The following is a 19,561-nucleotide window of genomic DNA, read 5'->3' on the forward strand; positions in this document are numbered from 1 at the left end:
TTTATAACACCATTCTATGATAAAGAACTGGTGTATAAAGGAATAGTATTACAGAATTGGATAGGTTTTGCAGAGCTACACATCAAGATACATGCAGCTGCTATAAAAAGCCAAAGAAACTCAATTGCAATTTTATTGTCCGGTTTGATAGATTTCCTGCCACCTTTGTAGCAGGGAAGCTGTTTGTCACTGTAACCCTCTCCTCCAACAGCTGCACAGCGTTTTATAAGCAGCGACGGCTTTTCTAGCATAATTGCGCTACACTGGTTTCCTTGCACTTAGAATTTAAAAGGTGTGTGTAACCTTTTTAAAGCCAAATTTCTTAACTTTGGTCATATATCTTACTGATTTCCGTATTATATCTTTTTCTGTTTTTCAAATATTAACAAGTTGCATGCAGTATGTTATATTTGTTGCTTCTAGTTTAATAAAAATGTTAATGAAAAAATTAAACTAAAACTCAGGTTTGTTCTAATCAGCTGGAACTGAATTCATGACAGGTTTGAAGAACTTCGGTTTCTTGTACGTTTTAATCATGGTTGTAAGGTCTTAGTCTTCATTCCTCAAGTAGTGTTAATTAGTAAAAAGAACAAATAGTTTTGTTAATATGTAATAGTAGGAGGCAAAGAATAGTGATCACCTTGCCTTTTTGGCCTTTCGGGATCCCCAAGTTTTACAAGGATAACATGATTTACACAGTGTAAATACACTCTTAGATGATTTCTGTTTTTAAACCACTGGAAGGAACTAATATTTGCTTATTTTTAGGACCTTAAATATATCTGATAACCTCGAAAGTTGTTCTGCGTTATTATATGATTTGGTTAAAGGGAAGACAGTTGGGTAAATTTCGATTCTTTTTAAGTCTCTCAGCAAATTGTCATTGGGAAGGACTCAGAAATTTTAGAATGTCCATACTACAGTTTTTTTTTAATCTCTTTAACTGGAAAATGCTTTGAAGTTCTGTTTTCTGATTTAAATAGGAAAGAAGTACAATCTTGAAATGTTAGTACTTGAGAAAACAACTTGGTTCAATGTAGCGTTCTTACCAAAGTGTAGTTATAATAATTATTGGTAAATGTTACATATGTATGCAGGAAAATTGGCAAAAACAGCAGAGATTAGATGGTGGAGAAATTAATATATGGTGAATATAAAGTGAGGGAAAAAAAACCTTGCAAAACCTACCAACAACAAAATGAAAAAAAATCATGCAAACCCAAAAAAGCACTTAAACTTGCAGAGAAGAGAAGAGAACGTGGAGCTGTAGTGTTAGAAAGTAGCAGACGGTAGCAATAGTCTCGTGACTCCAAATCCAGTTGACATTCCTGAGCTGCTGAGGAAGGCTGCCTCTCCATTTTTCTCCCAGTATTTTGGAAAGGGTAAGGTCTCCTACACTGGTGTGTTCAGGCATTTTTAGCTATAAGGCATTTTGAAAGTTTCATGTGTTATTCAGTCTTCTGAAAAGTGTCTGTATTAACGTGAGAGGACGTGGACTTAGCTAGCCAAGAGACTTGGATAATTGGCAGGATTTTGGAAGCAAAGCTGGGGGAGATGCCGTTATTTAGTAGTATGCTTGAAATACTTACACAAGGAATTAATGCTTATGTGGTATGAATCGCTATTTGTTTAAAAAAAAATCTCCTTTTCTAGATGTGAGTGGTTCTCAGAGAGGACCGTGTTATTTGTGTAGAGCAGGATTTTGTAGAGTAGATGTGCAGTCCGCCTTCAAATTGTGCATACACCCTCCCAATTTGTGGGCCTGATGCAGTCTTCCTTTCATAAAATCATAGGATGGCTTGAGTTGGAAGGGACTCAAAGGTCATCAAGTTCCAGCCCCATTGCCAAAAGTAGGGCCACCAACCTTCAGTTCTTCTGGTACTAGATGATGTTGCCTGGGGCTCCATCTTACCTGGTCTTCAATGCATCCAGATATGGAGCATCCGCAGCCCCTCTGGGCAGACTTCCAACTTCTCACTGCTCTCTCTGGGAAGACCTTCCCCCTGACATTCAGTCTAAATCTTCTCTCCTTGAGCTTGCTTTTGTAGAAGGAATGTAAGAAGGCTTTTTCTGAACAGTACTTCAGAGAAGAAAGTAACTTTGTTTTTAGCAGGCAGAAAGCTGGAAGGAAGGATCATGAACTCCTGATGGGCTCTTACACATGCAGCATGCATGATTATTGGGAAGCTCATCGATCTCATTGTTCACTTAGTTTGAATGGAACGTCATAATTAAATGCAGGATACTAAAATGTGACTGAATTGAACTGAAAGAAGGTACTGAATTGGGAATAAAATGAGTATGGTTGACTTAGACTTAATGAAGCTGGAAAGAATGGATCAGCTGAGTAGTTGGAGCTGCACAGAAGCTCTTAGAGAGTATAATCTCTTAAAGAGAGAGTATAATTTGTTACTGATTGAGAAATGCAAAAGATCTCTAGAAGAATAAATGGGGAAACATAAATGCAGGGGAAAGAACTGACGTGAAGAAGTGGCAAACATGTATGAATTAGTGTTCCCAAGCAGAGTGGGCTTGAAGAGAAAATGGATTCTCATCTTTATCGCTTTGTGTAAGAACTTGGGAAGACGTGATCTTGTTCTGCAGGTCTGAGAACTGTTAGTGGCCTGCTTTGCAGTTGCTGCAGAGTTTGAGACATATCTCCTCCACGTGCTGCTATCTGTGTTCTCTGTGGCTGTGGGCACTAAAGGAGAAAATACCTCTCATCTGAGCTGTGTTTTCTGCGATGGGGCTTCCAACAACATAGACACATAGGAAAACTATGGCCAGGAAGAAGAGTGTTAAGACATGCATGGTGGTGAACACTGAATTTAACTATTATATATTTTTGTTAATAACTAGATATCAAGTGTGTTTGAGGCACAGTAGTATTCTATAGAGATAGGTAAAGATATATCTTGACTAGATTTGAAAATAGCCTGTGGCTGATTTACAACTTTTTTTCCCAAATAAGCAAACTCTTCCATGAATATGCTGACTGATAAATGATTTCTTATTCTAGAGACTATTTGCATTTATATAATTTCTGAATCTGGGTAGAAAAAAGGCAAAAGTATTACTACTTAAGTGAAAATGTAGGAATATAGTTTGGAACCTAGAAATGTAGTTTTCACTATTTTTTTTTTCCTTCCGATTTTTATGTCAATGAATACTTTTTGATAGAAGCGTGGATGACTCCTAGGAACTTCTTATGTTTGGTATCCTGCATTATACATCTGAATTAGCTTTTCTTATCTGTCTTCTATTAAATGGTCTAAAGTAAGCCAAGGGTTCCTTAGGGTCAGTAGATTGCACACAGTCTTACAGTCTTTTATATATAGTCTCTTCTATATTTTTTTCTTTCATTCACTGAATTAAAAATTAGGCTTTGATGCCGCACGTTGGGGATCAGATTCACATTTAAACAGTTAATGTTTCTGATAGAGAAGTGGAAAAACAGACCAAAACAATGCTTGTTTAAGATAATAAAAAGTTGTTATGCCTTCTGGATTTGAAAGCATCAGCAGCGCAGGACTTGCTTGGCGCTGAGCTGACTCTGTAGGGAAGTGGCAGCACTATATGTTTATCTGACCTGTATGGCAGACATTTGCTGCTTCTCCTCTCCAAAATTGCCCACTTGATAGTAGAAAGGAAGACAGAATTTTAACATGTAGTTAAAATATTTTCCCTATGTTATTTAATGCAAATGTCAGTCATCTTAACCTTTTTCCTTGCTGTATGCTCATTTTTCTCCTTGCCAATTAGTAAATGTTGGATGTCAAATTAAGTTGAAATTAATGGTGGAGGCAAATGTTGGAGTTATTAGCTCACAAGTGTCTTTAGCTAGTAGTGCGTAGAGTTGCATTCCAAGCATTGCAAGCAGCTATGGATTACCCATCAAATGATGGTGAAGATTAATGATTGGCCTTTTAGCTCACCAATTTAGAACAATTTCTAGTAATTAATTTTGTGTTATCAGCTTTACAGTTGCAAACGCCTTAAGGAAAATAAAATAATGACTAAAGAACATTTAAGGTTCTCCAAGCTGACTGTTTTCTTGTAAATGGTTGCAGGTTTGCAGATCCTAATGCTTAATGCTTTTATATGTTTTCTAAGTCTACTTGTATTTAATAATCTCAAATTCTGTTTTATTTTGCATCCTATTCATACTGCATTAGTTAATGTTTGCATTTTCTTTGTGGGGTGTTTGACTTTGAACTTGTGCAATTGCAAAATGCTGTGTCGTGGAACAAAAGTGTAGGAGAAGAATTATCCGGTGGCTTTGTTGTGCTACCACTATTTCTTGGTTTCCTGTCAAAAGAAATTAAAAAACTGTATAGTAAGTGGAACTGTTCAGACAGGCATGTTGAGAAGTTGGGTTTTTCAAAGCTGTATTTCATGATTTCTGTACTACCAAGAAAACCCCAGATTTGATGTGCAAGTTGGAAAAGTCCCATCTTGTAGTCAATTTTTTGTTGCAATTTTGATTTGTGCGTTACATAAAGTACATTGTTAAATTTCTTAGTTATTAAGTGACACGAAACCTTTGTGATGCTTGTGGTGGAAGGAGAAAATTGTTTCCTTTTTAGGTGACTTTTTCATGTGTGATGTACTCCCTCAGTTCTATGCTTTCTGTTTTTCTTTCAGTGTGTCTTTCCTTGCAGTTCCCTGCATTGTTCTTGAATCAATATAGATTCTCATTAGATTATGCTTGGATTTATTTGCCCAGAAGTTTACATTGCCCATCTGTAAAGATAACATTTGTCTGTATTGACTTTCTTGCCACATTCTTTTGGTATTAGCGATACCAAAAGGATTAGCAGTCCTGAAGAGCACAATCTGGTTTCCAGAATGTTAAAGGGGTTGCTCTGTAATGGCATCCAAACACTTGCCTATTCCTTGTCTGAAGTGAGACTGACTGCAAAATTATACTACATCCCTGTCCTGTACATTACATTTTTACCTTTGGACTCAAGCTGAGCAGAGAAGAGCCTGTTGCAAAGCCGGTTGCCTCTTAATCTTTGTGGTCGTTAGGATTCATGCTTGTACTTTTCGGTTGTCTTGGTTGGAAAAACAAAGCCTATCATTTGTTTCATGTGTTAATATGCAAGATTAATGTGTGGTACCAATCTGACTTCAAGTTAGGACATAAGTTATCACAAAACAAAAAAGAAACAAATAAAAAAGAAAACCAGAAAAAAAAAAAAAAAAAACCACCAGAAAAACATTCAATAGCAAATTGCTAAAAGAGATAGCACAAAATGATTTTGGTCAGTCAGTTAAAAGTGTATGCCAACAGTATCTTCGTTTGTTAAATATCTCCTTTTGACTTGTTGAAATAAAGCTTTTTAGTGATTTCGGAAATAAGGGAAACAACAGGGAGATGGAGAAAAGGAGTAAGCTGACTGTAGGTAACTTCCAGTTGTCAGGACTTCTATTCGTAAGCAATGCATTTGACCAACAGTAGCATGTTTACCTCGTCAAGTTTTTGAAAAATAGTTAAAAGTTGAAAAAAAGAGCTTGTTAACATCATGGTCTTCAAGTTGCCTTTGATATCCTGGCTTTGGGGTAGTTGAGAGGGGTTTTGGAAACGAGTATTTCTGAAATAACAGCAACAAAATGACAAATAAAAATGTCTGAAGCTGCTTAGCAGGACACGGCAATCAGATGTTTCCTAGATTCATCGTGATAGAGGGATGAGCTTTCAGTTTTGTTGCCGTTTATGCTTTTTTTTTGTTTATACATAAGGTTTGGAACCAGTATGGAATGACTTTTTTTTTTTTTTTTTTTTTTTTGTAAACTGAGGAAGGATTTCTCTGTTCTGTTGTCAGAGACTTATATAAACTTGAACTAATGAAGTGCTCAAAGTCACGCTGGTACAGTGTGCTGCTCCTACAGTACATTAATACATGTTTGATGAACAGTGACAAGTCCTCTGGCTTACGTAGTCTCTTCGTGAGACAGGAATACCTGGAACTGTCAACAATCCACAGAATGGGAGCATTAACTCTTTAACTCCCGGTGCACTACATGATGTTATGATACCAATAACAAAAAATCATCAAACCGTGACAAAATACTTCCTGTTAGTTGAAATGATTTGCAATATAAAATTCATTTTTGACATGCTATTTTTGAGAAACGTGAGGGTAGCATCCAGTACAAATTTATAGTAGAAAATAGTGATTTGAATAAGGATTTTGAGTTTTTTCAGAGGAAATGGTTATTAATGTATGTGTTTTTGTCCTTTCAACTCTGTTCTTCTAGGTAACCTTTGAAATGCACAAAGAAAGTCTTTCTCAAATGTACAGGGAATACCAAGAGAAGGAAAGTGAAGAGAGTGTAACATGTCCTTCAGCTCCAATTAGAACAATTTCTGGAGTTGGCCAAGGAGCTGAAATTGTGGGAAAGAAGCAATGTTTGGAATTAAAAGAAGCTGCTACTGCTCCTCCCTTCCGTGATGAAATGGAGTCCGGTACTGAAAAAAATGAGTCAGAAGGTGAGCAGCAAACTCCTTCAGTCTCTAAGCAAAGGAGCGACTTCAAGGATGAGGACAGGGAAACTATGCAGGATCTAAAAGTAGTGCCTTGTTCAGAGCTTTCTCCAGAGCCTGAAGCAATAAAACCCAGTGTTTCTGAAATTAGTAGTGGAATAGCTGAAGCAATTGAAGATTCTCTGAGCAGAGTTCATGAGCTTGTGGAGGAAACAGCTGCTACTGCAGCTTCTTTGGTAATGGAAATTTCTTCGGAAGGAGAAAGTCCAGGAATGGAAAGATCAGCAGTGGAAGTAGAAGACGATGATGACTTTGTTGATTTGAAAGAGGAGAGTAGTATGCCTTTACCTTCAGAAGAGTTTGCAGAAACAGACAGAAAGTGTAGCTCTAATGAAAATGGAGAGACAAAGCAGGAAAAGGCAATACAACAGGAACTTGAATCTGCGCTTTTAAAATCTGAAGATACTGGAGGCGTGGATGGGCAAAACAAAGAGCTGGCTTTATCAGAAACAGTCAGTTCTGCAGCTGAAGTAGTGACTCAACCGAATTCAGAAGGGGAGAAGAAGCTGGAGGAAGAAAAGGTGCTTTATAGTGAAACGAGAATAGCTGAAGATACCAATGCACATGTACCAGAGCATGCAGGATGCTCTGAAAAAAGAATTGCCAGGCTTGATGTTTCTAGTGTTGCATCTGATACAGAAAGACTGGAACTGAAAGCCCATACGCGTCTCGAAGCACCTCTACCCCCCAGATCTCTACCTGAGGTAAGGTCTATCTGTTCTTTGTACGCTTAGCTTAAAAATAAAAGGAGATGCTTAACTGCTAGCATTTTTAAGAAATGGTGCCCATGCACATTATGGGGGTTTTAATGTATCTGTATTTTGCTAGTTATCTAAAGAACGTTTTCAGACTTCCATTAAAATAGCCATAATTCTTGCAAATTTGTGTGCTGTGAAGTTTCTAAGCGTCTGTTCTTTGTATATCCAGTTATTGATGCTGACAGAGACTGAGTGCTTTGCTAGTTATATCCTTCATTTGTCAGTACTTCCATTCTTAATGTCGAAGAACTGAAAGAATCATTCTGATTTGATTTCATCTAGCGTTTCTTCTGTTTCTTTACTCAGCTCCCTTAATCTCTTATCAATCTGTTTGCCTGTAATTGTAACCAATTGAATTATTGAGTAGCTAACGTTCCTTGTGCAGAAAAAATACCACTGAATTAAAATGGCATCCTGATGGAACTTGTTAAAATACTCTTTACTCTTGGTTCTCTGCAGGTGCGCTAAATATTTTTGAAACTAAAATTTTACGGAGGTAACCCTCCATTGTGTCAGCTTATGTTTTTGTGCAAGTGTAATTTAAAACTGGGCTTCTGTTATCTACCGCTGTGCTCCAGTGCTCTAGTTTTTAGTTTGTCTCAGCTTTTCATGGTTAAATAGTCATGCATCTGAGTACTTCCCTTCTGCAGAGATACCTGTTAATGGATGCTCTTCATTCTGCACCATTCTTCCTTAAAGGAGGAAAAACACTCCCTACAACATATACTCCTCCTGTGGTAAGGTTGAGTTGCTGCTTGTGTATGCTTAGACTGACAGATGTAGTAGTGCAGCTGTAGATTAGTTTGTAGGTTTGTTGTATTCAGTAAGTAGATTTTGTGTAGTAGTTTTAGCTTTATTTGTAACTATGCGCGAAGTCAAAACTTGTGCAGTATATAAACATTGAATGCCTTTCCATGGAAACCAATAGCCGTGAGTGTGGGTATTTTTTTTTGTTAAAAACAAAAAAAATGTGTTTTCAGATGTCAAGGCAGCAAGATTCTTCAGGCCAAGAGCTAGCTCCTACATCAGATGGGCAGAGAAGAGACTCTAGATCAACTGTGTTCCGTATTCCTGAGTTTAAGTGGTCTCTAATGCATCAGCGCTTGCTTACAGACTTGCTGTTTTCAATTGAAACAGATATACAGATGTGGAGAAGGTAAACCTGTGCTTTCCATTGGATGATCTAGACTGGCGACTTGATTATGATTATATTGAGATAGCCTTGAAACTGTATCAGAGTTGCTCTCCAACTTGGAAAGCTGCACATGTGGTAGTTTACTCATACTCAAAAATGTATTTTATTGCCTATATTCAAACATGCATTTTTTGTTGTAGTATTTATTCATACTGTAGTATTTATTTATGTCTTAATATTTTGTTTTTCTGAAGATTTATGTTAGGATTTAGTTAATAGCTCCAGGGGACTTTATTGTTTGCGTTGATACAGTGCCTTCTGCTGTAACAGATAATCACGGACCAGCCTATAATACTTATGCTAGATGTTAATCAGACATCTTGATGTTATTAGCTGGCTGTGATTTGGAGAGGTTTAAGAACTGAAAGGAAATGTTGTTTTAGGTTTAGAGTAAGGAACATCAGCCAAATTTTACGGTGGTATTTGCTGCCCTTTGCTGACTGAATTTTTTTGTAAACAAACACACTAAAATACTGGAAAAAAAAAAAAAAAAAAAGGCCAAAACAAAACTATTTTCTTAAAGTATTTTCACGAAACCCATTTCTGTGTTTTGGACAGTCATTCTACAAAAACTGTGATGGACTTTGTGAATAGCAGTGACAATGTCGTATTTGTGCACAATACCATTCACCTCATCTCTCAAGTGGTGGACAACATGATCATGGCTTGTGGTGGCATATTGCCACTGCTTTCTGCTGCGACATCTGCTACTGTAAGCTATTTCACTTTCATTCAAATATTTCTCTTGGGGAGTATGCCTTCCTTTATATAGCATATTAAATATATCTGTTCTTTTGAGAAAGGGGAGTACTTCCACAAGCATCTTTCCTGCCTTTTGCTACTTCCACGTTTTCTCAAAGATAAATAGAGTGCCTGCCCTTTTTGCTTAAAGAGATAAAAAGTCATAACTTAGCTGCATCCTCCCACAGTGGTCTCAAATAAAATTAAATCTGCATATTAATCATATACTTGGAACAGTTATTAACTACTGCTTTGTGGCTTAAAATTGACTTCCACCATAGGTTTTTCTTCATTTGATTTGTACTAAGTATCATCTTTGTGAAGTAGTTAACATTGCTTTGAATTTTTCTCTCTGTAGCATGAATTGGAGAACATTGAGGCAACTCAAGGACTCTCGGTAGAAGCTTCTTTAACATTTCTCCAGAGATTAATTAACCTTGTAGACGTGTTAATTTTTGCAAGCTCTCTTGGTTTCACTGAAATTGAGTCTGAGAAAAATATGTCATCTGGAGGAATTCTACGACAATGTCTTCGACTGGGTAAGCAAGTAAAACCACTTAATAAATATAGAAACTTGATAACATTAAATAATCAGCTACTGGTAGCTTGATTTTTTTGTTTTAATTTTTTAAAATGACTAGGTTTAGTCAAACATGCCTTGGGATCTTTTACTATTTCACCGTTACTGTACTTTCCAATGCGTACGCATTGTGTTTTTTTTTTCCCTCTTTTAAGTTCAAATAAAACAAATGAGTGAAGTGAGTTTGGTAGCCTGACGGTTGTGAATGTATGTCTTCATTTTATCCATGAGTGAACACAATAGTTCATTTTCCTTAGACAGTCAAGACTGAGAATGCTACAACATTAAGAAAAAGAAATCTTGCACTGTGTATAAATCTATGAACCTTTATACGTCTGCCTCAGAAAAGTGATGTAAATATCGTGGTCGGTAGATGAAGGACAAATGCCAACTAGAGATGTTTACTTCAGAAGGGATCAAACTGATCAGCAGGCGTAACCAGGTCTATAGTAGGTTCAATTCAAATTGGATCAAAGTGATAATTTGTAAGAAATTATAGTAAGAATCATTATGCATCCAAATGGTTAATATAGGAGGACGGCATTCATGCCAGTTGCATGCTGTAAGATTTCACTGCAATGATAAATTTAATTTGCATGAGAGCCAGAGCAGCTGAGAGCATCAACAGTAACTGGCCTTCCTCTCCCTTTCTAGGCAATTAAATCTTTGTGCAGGTAGAACAAGATTTATGGGATGCAAACAGGTATAGAGGTGGGGTAGTTCTTTTTTCCTTTGAAAATCATATTAGAAGATAAAACAGGTACAACTGTGAAGCTAAAAACAAAAAAGAAGTTTGTAGCATATAATGTAAGAGTATTTAGTCCCAGAGCATTGTGAAGCAGCTTTTCTCATTTGTTTATCTAGTGTACCTTCTGTATCTTCCTTGCCAGTGTATGAAATAAAGCTACTTCACCTTCCCCGTCCCACGAGATAGAATGCATGGTAACAGTTCAATGAGAAGTGAAAAAAGGATGTAATAATGCTAACTTAATAATTTAGAATTATAAGTTATTTGTTCTAGTAGTTTGGTATTAATCATTAAAGTATTTTGAGCAGTATTTTGCAATTATTTAAAATTTATGGAAACAAAATATTTTCTTTTATTGGTGTGCTTAAACTTTAATAAACTGAAATGTATTATACATCTCTGCAAGGGATATAGACAATACTGTTTCCCAGGGTAACTCTTAACTTTTTTTTTTTCCTTTAAGTGTGTGCCATAGCAGTAAGAAATTGCTTGGAGTGTCAGCAACATGCACAGTTGAAGCCAATTGGAGACCTCGCAAAGAACCAAAAAACAGTGCAGGGGTTTATAGGAACAGGAAAGTCTGCAGCGAAGGCAAGTATGAGAGCTCATTCGGGAAAACAAAGTCAGTAATTATTACTCTCTGCAGTGGGGTGGTTTTTGAAATTCACAACCTCCCTGCTGATACTTGAATTGATCTGAAGAGCATGAACACTGGAAATGCTAAAGCGATTTTTTCCAAGGTGCAGATTGAACGTTTACATACTTAACCTCCCACAGTGAAATAATTCTGTCAGAAGAATTTGCCTTGTCAGAAGACTTTCTTTCCTTCAAATTGGTATCTGACCTTTGCGTTCCTACTTGTGATAGTATTATGTACACAGGGAAAGGGTATGCATTTTGTGATTCTTAGTAAAATGCTTTTAAAAACAGAATCTTTTTTGTACAGAGTCCAGTGGACATTGTGACTGGTGGAATTTCTCCAATACGAGACCTTGACAGACTTCTGCAGGACATGGATATTAATAGACTTCGAGCAGTAGTGTTCAGAGATATAGTGAGTTACCAGTCATGTTGTTTCCTTTGTAGCCAGGCTTCTGTGTTTACCTCTTTGCCTGACCACTCTCTGTGTGACAGTTGATATAAATTAATTATTCAAAAACTGAGTACTGCTCACAGTAACAGAGAAAGCACAAACTGTGGGCTGTGTTGCAAAACTGTACAAAACTGTTTTTCTTTTGGTGGATTTGTTTTAACCAAAGGCTGAAGCGATAATCTCAGGCTAAGTCATTGGCTGTTCAAAAGTGGCCACATAGGTCTTTTCATTTCTTTCACTGGTAGTTCTTGAGTGCTCTGAGGAGGCCCTTGACATAAATAAATATAAATTGCTTTTTATAACAATAAAATGCTTTTTCGGATTTTTTATTAAAATCTCGTCAGAAAGTTATATAGGTAATGCAAATAAATACTTGCATTTCTTGTCTGAATTAAACATACCGCAGTACAGCCATGCAGACAGTCTGAGGATGAAACAAATCATGACTTGGGTTCTGGACTTGTATTTCCTTCATTTTTATACAATAATTTGTAAATGCTTTTTTCAGTTTTGTTGAGTCCACGTGCCTGGTAGTACATCCAAGTTGGTGTCTTGATAAATCAGGGGAAACATAGTAAAGCAAATGCCTGTAAACAAAGAGAACTTAGTCTCTGCACTAATTTTAGACGTGTAGTCAAAACATACAACCTTACTCAATGCTGTCGTTTATATAAGAAAAACGAAGGGATTAGTGCTACTTGAATACAATTGCTGTATAGGTGAGCTAGATTGTGAGTATAGAATATTGTTCTTTCTTTGACGTATCAGCTTACATTCAGTTTGTTTATGGTAGCGCTGGGCATACTTTAGAGAAAAATAAGCATGCTACTGGAATTGTAATGGAAAATCTGTGTGTGTGTCCTTTTCTACAGGAGGATAGTAAACAGGCTCAGTTCTTGGCTTTGGCAGTTGTATATTTTATTTCTGTACTCATGGTTTCAAAATACAGAGATATTCTGGAACCCCAGAATGAAAGAAGACCACCAACCCACAGTCAGTCATTCAAGGAATCAGGGAATGAAAATAATGGAACTTCTGCTGCAGGTGAACTGTTAATTATTTGGCTAAATGAAATAACTTATGCTTTTAAAAATTCTGTAGAAGTCCACTTGAGGTCATACAGAAATGAGTACATTGTAAGCACTTAAATAAACAACATGTAACTGTTGGGTTTGTCTCAGTATTTGTATGAATCTTTCTGATCTGTAGATTAATGTTGTCATGTAGTTCAGTCTCACTGATGTAGGTAAGTATTCATGAATGCTTGTTGCAGAAACATGATTTTGCTTACAGTTCAGTATGCGTTAGCAGAGACTGCCAGCTTCTCGTTTTTGCTGTAAGACTGTATTTTTCTTTCTCTTTTTACTCTTCTTCAGAGCACTCAGTTCATTTTCATTCTTTCAGTGTTAAGTCTATGTTTTCTGTTTCTTTGTCACTGCAATTTTGGATGGTAGGTCTTTTCAAGCTTCTTAGAAATTAGCAGATTTTTTTCTGTTCTGAGTTTCATATTAAATACTTACAATAATAAATCTGGAAGCAGGTAAGAGGAAATATTATGTTACTTTCTTTGTCGCCTGTCAGTGTTACTTTCTTGGAGCAATGTGGTGAATTCAGCTGTGTTAATAATGAACTTAAAATTTGTTTTCTGACTTTGCTTTGAACAGATGTGGAACATCCATCTGCTGCTCTTGGTGCTTTAACTTCAGCTTCTGCTGAAGATTCAGAGTGTACAGCATCTGTACAAAGAAGGGACTCTGGTCTTGGGGAGGAACCAGCTTCAGAGCAAACAAACAGTTCGGGCGGTGTTGCTGAGGCAGAAGCTCTGAGTGTCAGTGCAGGTCCAGATGCTGTCAGTGAAGTACTTTGCACCCTGTCCTTAGAAGTAAATAAGTCTCAGGAGGACAGAGGTGAGACTGGACCAGAGGACAGTAAGCCTTCAGCTTCTGTGCCAGCTGCAAAAAATGTTAATGTAAAGGACATTCTGAGAAGCTTAGTAAGCACACCAGCTGATGGGACTGCAGTTGATCCTGCTCTTCTGCCACCTGCCTTTCTTGGAGTTCTTGGTGATGGAGCTGCTGAGCAGCCTGTACAGTTCCATTCTTTTGACAGGTAATGTAACTTCTAAAATTTTTGATCTATTTCAGGTTGCTTAAGCTGACTGTAAAGAACGTAAAGTTGGTGCTTCGTGTGACCAGATCTCACGTACAGGCTCATTTAGTTCTTAATATAATCAGGGTGCTTTGGTTTATAAGTAGAGCTCGTGAACGAAGTTCAATGACATCTCATAGGCTCATCATAAAGGTACTGGAGTATACTCTGCAATTCATGGGATGTTATGTTATGCTACAAAATACTATGGAAATGGAAAATGATTGGTGGTGAAGTAAAACCTGAATGCTTCAGATATCATTTGATTTCAAAAGTGGACTCTTCTGTGCCCATGCACGTTTACAGTTCAGAAGCAGTACTGAAAGCATGCCAAGAGATGGCCTACAAATGATTGCAAGAGTAAAAGAAAAGATTTTGTGTGGAAAGCTGTTGTTTAATCTTGCCTGTTTTCCTAAATGCAGCACTTTCAGATCTTTTTTGCCACCTTCTTTATCCTCTGCTGTGGATACCTGCTGTTACTATCTTTGCAACTGTCTTTGTCTCCCCGTCATTTTTCCTTGTGATCACTGTGTTCTGAACACTTCTGAAGTGTTTCTGTATCCCAGTAGCATTTGCCAAATGTGCCTTTTTTCAAGCAAATAGTTTTTAGAAATCCCTGAGAAAGACTGGGGCTTTTTCAAGAGAGTACTTTGATTAAAAAAAAAATTAATCTTCTGTATATGGAAATTGCTCTGCAGGCAGTGCAGGCTTTGCATTAGTTTTCTCTCTCTTCGTACTGATGGTAAAAATGTGAAATAGAACAGGTGAAATACCTGCAAGGTAAGATGGATACAGATTTGTGATATGTTAGGATAACTGAGGTTAGTAACTAAGGTTTAGTATTGCTATGAATGACTTAGAGACAGATCACTGTCTTCTTGACTAAGTTGGTCCCAGCACGAAGAAGAGGAACCATACATTGTACATGTCCTAAATGAGGAATTGGCTCACAGTCTAATGAGTTATGTTACGTAATGTGCTTTTTATTAGTTTCAAAGGACCCTGGAAATACAATGGATGATAAAGAAATTCACTTGCGTAGATTAGCATGTCTATTGGTAATAGGGCTATGTATGTAGTTTCTCTTGCTGTGGACCAAAAGAATGCTGGCTAGTTAACAAATGGATAGTGGAGACAATGGAGAAATCAACTGGGTGTAATTCCACCTCTAGACTACTTTTATATTTGTTTGTGAAAATACATGTTTGTATTGCTATGTGGTGCTCAAGTCCTGTTTTCAGTCTTTCAGGCTTCATTCATGATATGTATTCCTAAATTGTTAGATTTGCTTTGTTATTATAATAGCTAGAACCCATTTTTTCCGTTTTGTTTTATATTCCTAATACAGTGAGTTTAAAATGCTTCCCCTTACCCCCCTCCCTCCTTTTTTTTTCTTTTCTTTTTGAAATCTCTTTTTCCTGATGATGATTTTGGTATTCCCTAAATCTCAATCTCATTAGCTCTTCATCTTTTCCAAAATATATTAGGCCACATTGTCTTTTACTGTTCTTCCTGCTTTTTTTTTTTTCCTCAAAGACAGCGAATAAAACTAAGGACAAAACAAAGAATCCTTCATATATTTGCACGCCTGCCTCTAGAAAAGCCTTAGTCGTGTACGGAAAACTGACAGTGAATCTCATGTGAGAGATCCCTGGTTAGCAAGGTATTATTTACTTATTTATGGATATCCTTTGGCTCTAGTATCTCTGCAGTCTGTAACCGTCTTAAACTAGTGATGACCCCCCAAAAAAGTGCAACTTTGCCAGTGGTGTGAATGCAGCTGTATCAACATTTTTGTCAGTTCAGATCCCCATATTGCTAATGGAAGCAGGAATAGTGCTTGTTCTCTGGCTAGATTACAGATGGTGTGTACTAGCACTTGGCTCCTTTGCTCTTCTTTCAAATATTACATTTATGCTTAAATGCTGAACAGGAGAAAATGTTTGGGGAGCAAAAAGAAGGTGAAGATAGTCTTAAAAGTAGGAGAACAGAGACACTGAATAATAACCTGTCATGCCCCTCTGTTTCTGCTCCTTGTGGCACTTCCCTATAAATACCCATTGTTGCTCTTTAGAGTAAGTGGACAATTGATGTGACATAATGTACAACTTTAGAGCTGTGACTGCTGTTTGTCTTCAGGAAATTCTTACGGTTCATTGTTGAATGATAGAGGTTTGAACCACAAAAAGTGGTATATTTGGTAAAGAACTACATGCTTTTTTGCCTTTTCATCTTTCCAGTGACACACAGTCCCAGATGGACTCTTCTTTTTCGTTCTCCATATTGCCAGTCATTTCTAACTGCCACTCTGAAATTACTTGACCTTGAGACATAATTACTTTGTCACTGAAACTAAAGCAGTTTAGCAAGAAATGTATACGGGCATGTGGAAGGGGTTTTGTGATATTGTGCGTAGATGGAAGCAGTAAAGCAGCAGCATGCTTATGAATGGAGGAGCAGAGGGCAGGCAGTTCTGTGGGGGTTCATGCAGCTACCTTGGCTACTCCACGCCATCATGAGGGTTTTACTTTACTGTGACTTTTTGTGTTTGATGGGAGGAGCTAAATAAATGAGGAGAAGGTTGTGAGCTAGGATAAAATATTTGGTCCATCAGTAGTTGCATGTGACCTCATTAAGCCAGCTGTTCTGTGTTTCTTGGATGCATTTTTATCGTGGTTTTTTCTTTATGGGTATGTCAGACAGACAAAAGTGTACTTAATGGTGGAGAATTTTTATCCTTAGTCAGTTGTAATCTGGAAGGGACACTCACAATCTTGCATTTCTGATTAAATGCTTATTTCTGATGAGGTTTGTTTCTAACTAGTAGTAAATCTGCTAATCAAGAAGATACAGTAACTGTATATGTGAAACATGTATGTTTAAAATGATGCGTGGGGGAAAGTTTCATGACTACTTGAAAGTGGTTTCTATCTTTAGATAATACGATCACTTAAAATACAGTGACATCATATGTAGTGGCAGTCGTTGGAAAGAGTTGCACCAGGGAAACAAAAACCTTGTATGGCAAACTGTAACAGAGCTTTCATCTCTGGGCTACACAAAAATGCAAAGAGTACATCAAGTAAGTTTGGAAAAACAGGCATTGGGATGCTCTCTTTCTGCGTCTGGTTTAAATATAACGTGTTGTCTGATAGCGAACAAGCTCTGAAAGTTAGTATTCAACTTTCTTTCCTAAAAACAAAAAAACCCCACTTGGTTAAAAGTTGTTCTCACGTAGCGGTTTACTGCTGGGGTGTCTCTGGGAATTTCGAAGTATCTCTCTGATCCTGCATTTATCTCAGGAATGCTGTGTCAGAAATCAAAACTCTCCTCGTATCTCAAGGATTATCAACTTCCCAGCCATAGCTGGAGAGTATACAGTAACAGCTATGTGAGTGAAACCTTACTGAAAGGCTGCCAGGTTCTGAGCCTTCGCAAACAGCTAGGTGAGTGTGTTCATTCCCATGCCAAAAATCTTCCCCTTATCTTATGTGAAGATACAATCCTGTGATTAGTGGGTGCCAAGGGTTTATCATGATAAAGTTCAAGACTTGCATTGGCTTTTACCAGCATCCACGGGGACTAAATGAATGTTACAATTTCAGTGAGTCCTGAAACAACGGTTTTCTTACTTAGTAGTAATCCTGTAGAAAAGGACAGGAGGCTAATGCAAACAAATTTAAATAAATTGGAAAGAAAAGCAGTTCAGGTTTTAAAAAAAAAAAAAAAAAAAAGGAAAGAAAAAGAGAAGCAGAAATTTCAGTTGAATGTTTTTACTATGCAGTGCAAAATAATAACTTGGTCTCACCTTGCATTTTCTCGCATGTTATTATTGGAAGCTGATATAAAGGGTTTTGAAGAACAGAGACTTTCAAATCATGATCTTGTATTTTGTATTAGATATCAAGTTGATTTTTATATGAATCAATACATTTTAGACTTCATTGATTTAGGCTTGAAGTATAAAAAGAGTGAAATTCTCATTTACAAGATTAAGTCCCCTAGTCACAGATAAGGACAGAATATGAGAATGTTGAATTTCTGAATTTTTTGGTCCGTGCACTGATGAGAAGTTTTGGTGCCCCGAAAATCTGCATTTTGAGTTAGTTGAAGAGTCAAGTCATTTGAAGTCGCCTCCCTGCCAAGTTGATTTAAAGCTGATTTCTTTCTATCTTGTCTTTCTGCTGCCTGGTCTCTGATCTCTCATGGCTCTGAGAGAGTCTCTTACTCTTTCTTTCTACTTGGGTATTTAAAGGGACGTAAGAGAATGGGTATTATCTGCAGACAGCAGAGCCCGTAGAATGATGCTGACATGGCAGGCTGCTTTCCTGGCTTACAGAGTAGAGGTAAAAATAAGTCTCTGATCCTCTTTATTGGTCTTTGCTCGTTGCACAGGAGCTCGTGAGTGGTCATCATTCTGATAGCCTGGAACAAGACTAACTTCTTTTTGAATTGAAACCAGTATCCCTTAGGGAAACAGACATACCGTCACCTATTTTGCTGCTCAGTGCTAAACACTTGAATGCTGAGATTTATATTCATATAAATTCCTGTATGTCAAGAGAAATTAGAGCTCATGTAACTATTTTTAAATTGTAGTGAGATCATCAGTTTGGCCTGGCCCATGTTGTATTAGGAATGTTTGTCTGCTGCCCAAGGTAAATCTGTTACTTAAAATACTTATAAAATCAATTGTGGACTTGCCAACTTGCAAAGAATAAATAATTAGGAAAAATGTGCTCAAAATTTATGATGTATTTGTATACATTTCGTACTTCATTGAAACAAAGGAATCTGTGATCTTGAAAACAAGAAAGCTTTCAGTATGTAAATCCTTATAGAATTTGGCAGAATGGATCATTGTTGTGCAAACCTTTGTCTGTGATAGAAGTCAGCGTTCAGCTCAGTGGTCTGTGCTCATTCAGCAGTGAATAATTGTCTGCAACACGAAGGCTTCTTACACTTCAGCATAATTGGGACTAATAACACACTGACCTTCTGGCTAAGATGTATTTATGGTGGTTAATTCTCACTATGCCTGACCTACGTTTATCAGTTCACTTGCTGTAAACTCCTCCTTCAAGCCTTAAAAATTTGATTTCTAATTATAAAGGAGAACATATAGTTAGGTGAAAGAGGCAATTGGACTATCGTTTTCAAAATAGTGCTGGAGATCTGCTTGATATGTGTTAAGAATATTACGTATTTTTCTAGTTTATTTCTTCTGTATCAGAATGTTATGACAATAGATGTTATAATTTACAAATGCAACCAGAAATAATAATTAACTGAAATGCTGTGGTACTTCAGATATTAAGGACTGAAATGTGTTGATGGTTTTCTTCGATGTAACACGTCTCTAGCCACGTGTGAGGTTGCTGAATGTTGGTTGCTATTCTGATGAAATTAATGTACATTTATAGATATATTGTTTTTGTACATTTAGTTATGTCCATTCCCATGCAGTTTTTCCAGTAGTAATATTGATTTTACTTCTATTAGCATTTAATTAATCTTGTAAAAATAATAGTGATTCTTTTTAACCATTACATCTCTACCTTAATATTCAGAGAAAATACCGCGTTCCTGTGCAAACAAGTAAAAATGAGAGAATTTAATGATTTGAATAAAAGAAAACGGCCAACCTTTATGCTTTGAATATATGCTAAGTTATTCATGTGTTTTTCAAAAACGTGCTTTTCCAGTGGAGATGGAATGGGAAAATGTGCGTAGAAGTAAACATTCTAC

The 19,561-nt window shown here is 36.9% G+C and overlaps 1 protein-coding gene across 4 annotated transcripts in view; it reads left to right on the forward strand.

The window, feature by feature from the left end:
- The window catches only part of LRBA (LPS responsive beige-like anchor protein), a 367,611-nt gene that overhangs the window by 61,529 nt on the left and 286,521 nt on the right, over positions 1 to 19,561 (forward strand). For all 4 annotated transcript variants that reach the window (XM_042828460.1, XM_042828457.1, XM_042828458.1 and 1 more), the window contains exons 22-29: positions 6,265 to 7,254; positions 8,289 to 8,464; positions 9,062 to 9,215; positions 9,603 to 9,783; positions 11,036 to 11,163; positions 11,519 to 11,626; positions 12,538 to 12,709; positions 13,330 to 13,774. In XM_042828460.1, coding sequence (XP_042684394.1) covers positions 6,265 to 7,254; positions 8,289 to 8,464; positions 9,062 to 9,215; positions 9,603 to 9,783; positions 11,036 to 11,163; positions 11,519 to 11,626; positions 12,538 to 12,709; positions 13,330 to 13,774 — 2,354 coding nt within the window. The remainder of the gene's footprint in view (positions 1 to 6,264; positions 7,255 to 8,288; positions 8,465 to 9,061; positions 9,216 to 9,602; positions 9,784 to 11,035; positions 11,164 to 11,518; positions 11,627 to 12,537; positions 12,710 to 13,329; positions 13,775 to 19,561) is intronic.

The sequence above is a fragment of the Centrocercus urophasianus genome, unplaced genomic scaffold (assembly GCF_019232065.1).
Source record: "Centrocercus urophasianus isolate 14NV4802_14NV808 unplaced genomic scaffold, USGS_Curo_1.0 seq_3, whole genome shotgun sequence".
Taxonomy (NCBI): Eukaryota; Metazoa; Chordata; class Aves; order Galliformes; family Phasianidae; genus Centrocercus; species Centrocercus urophasianus.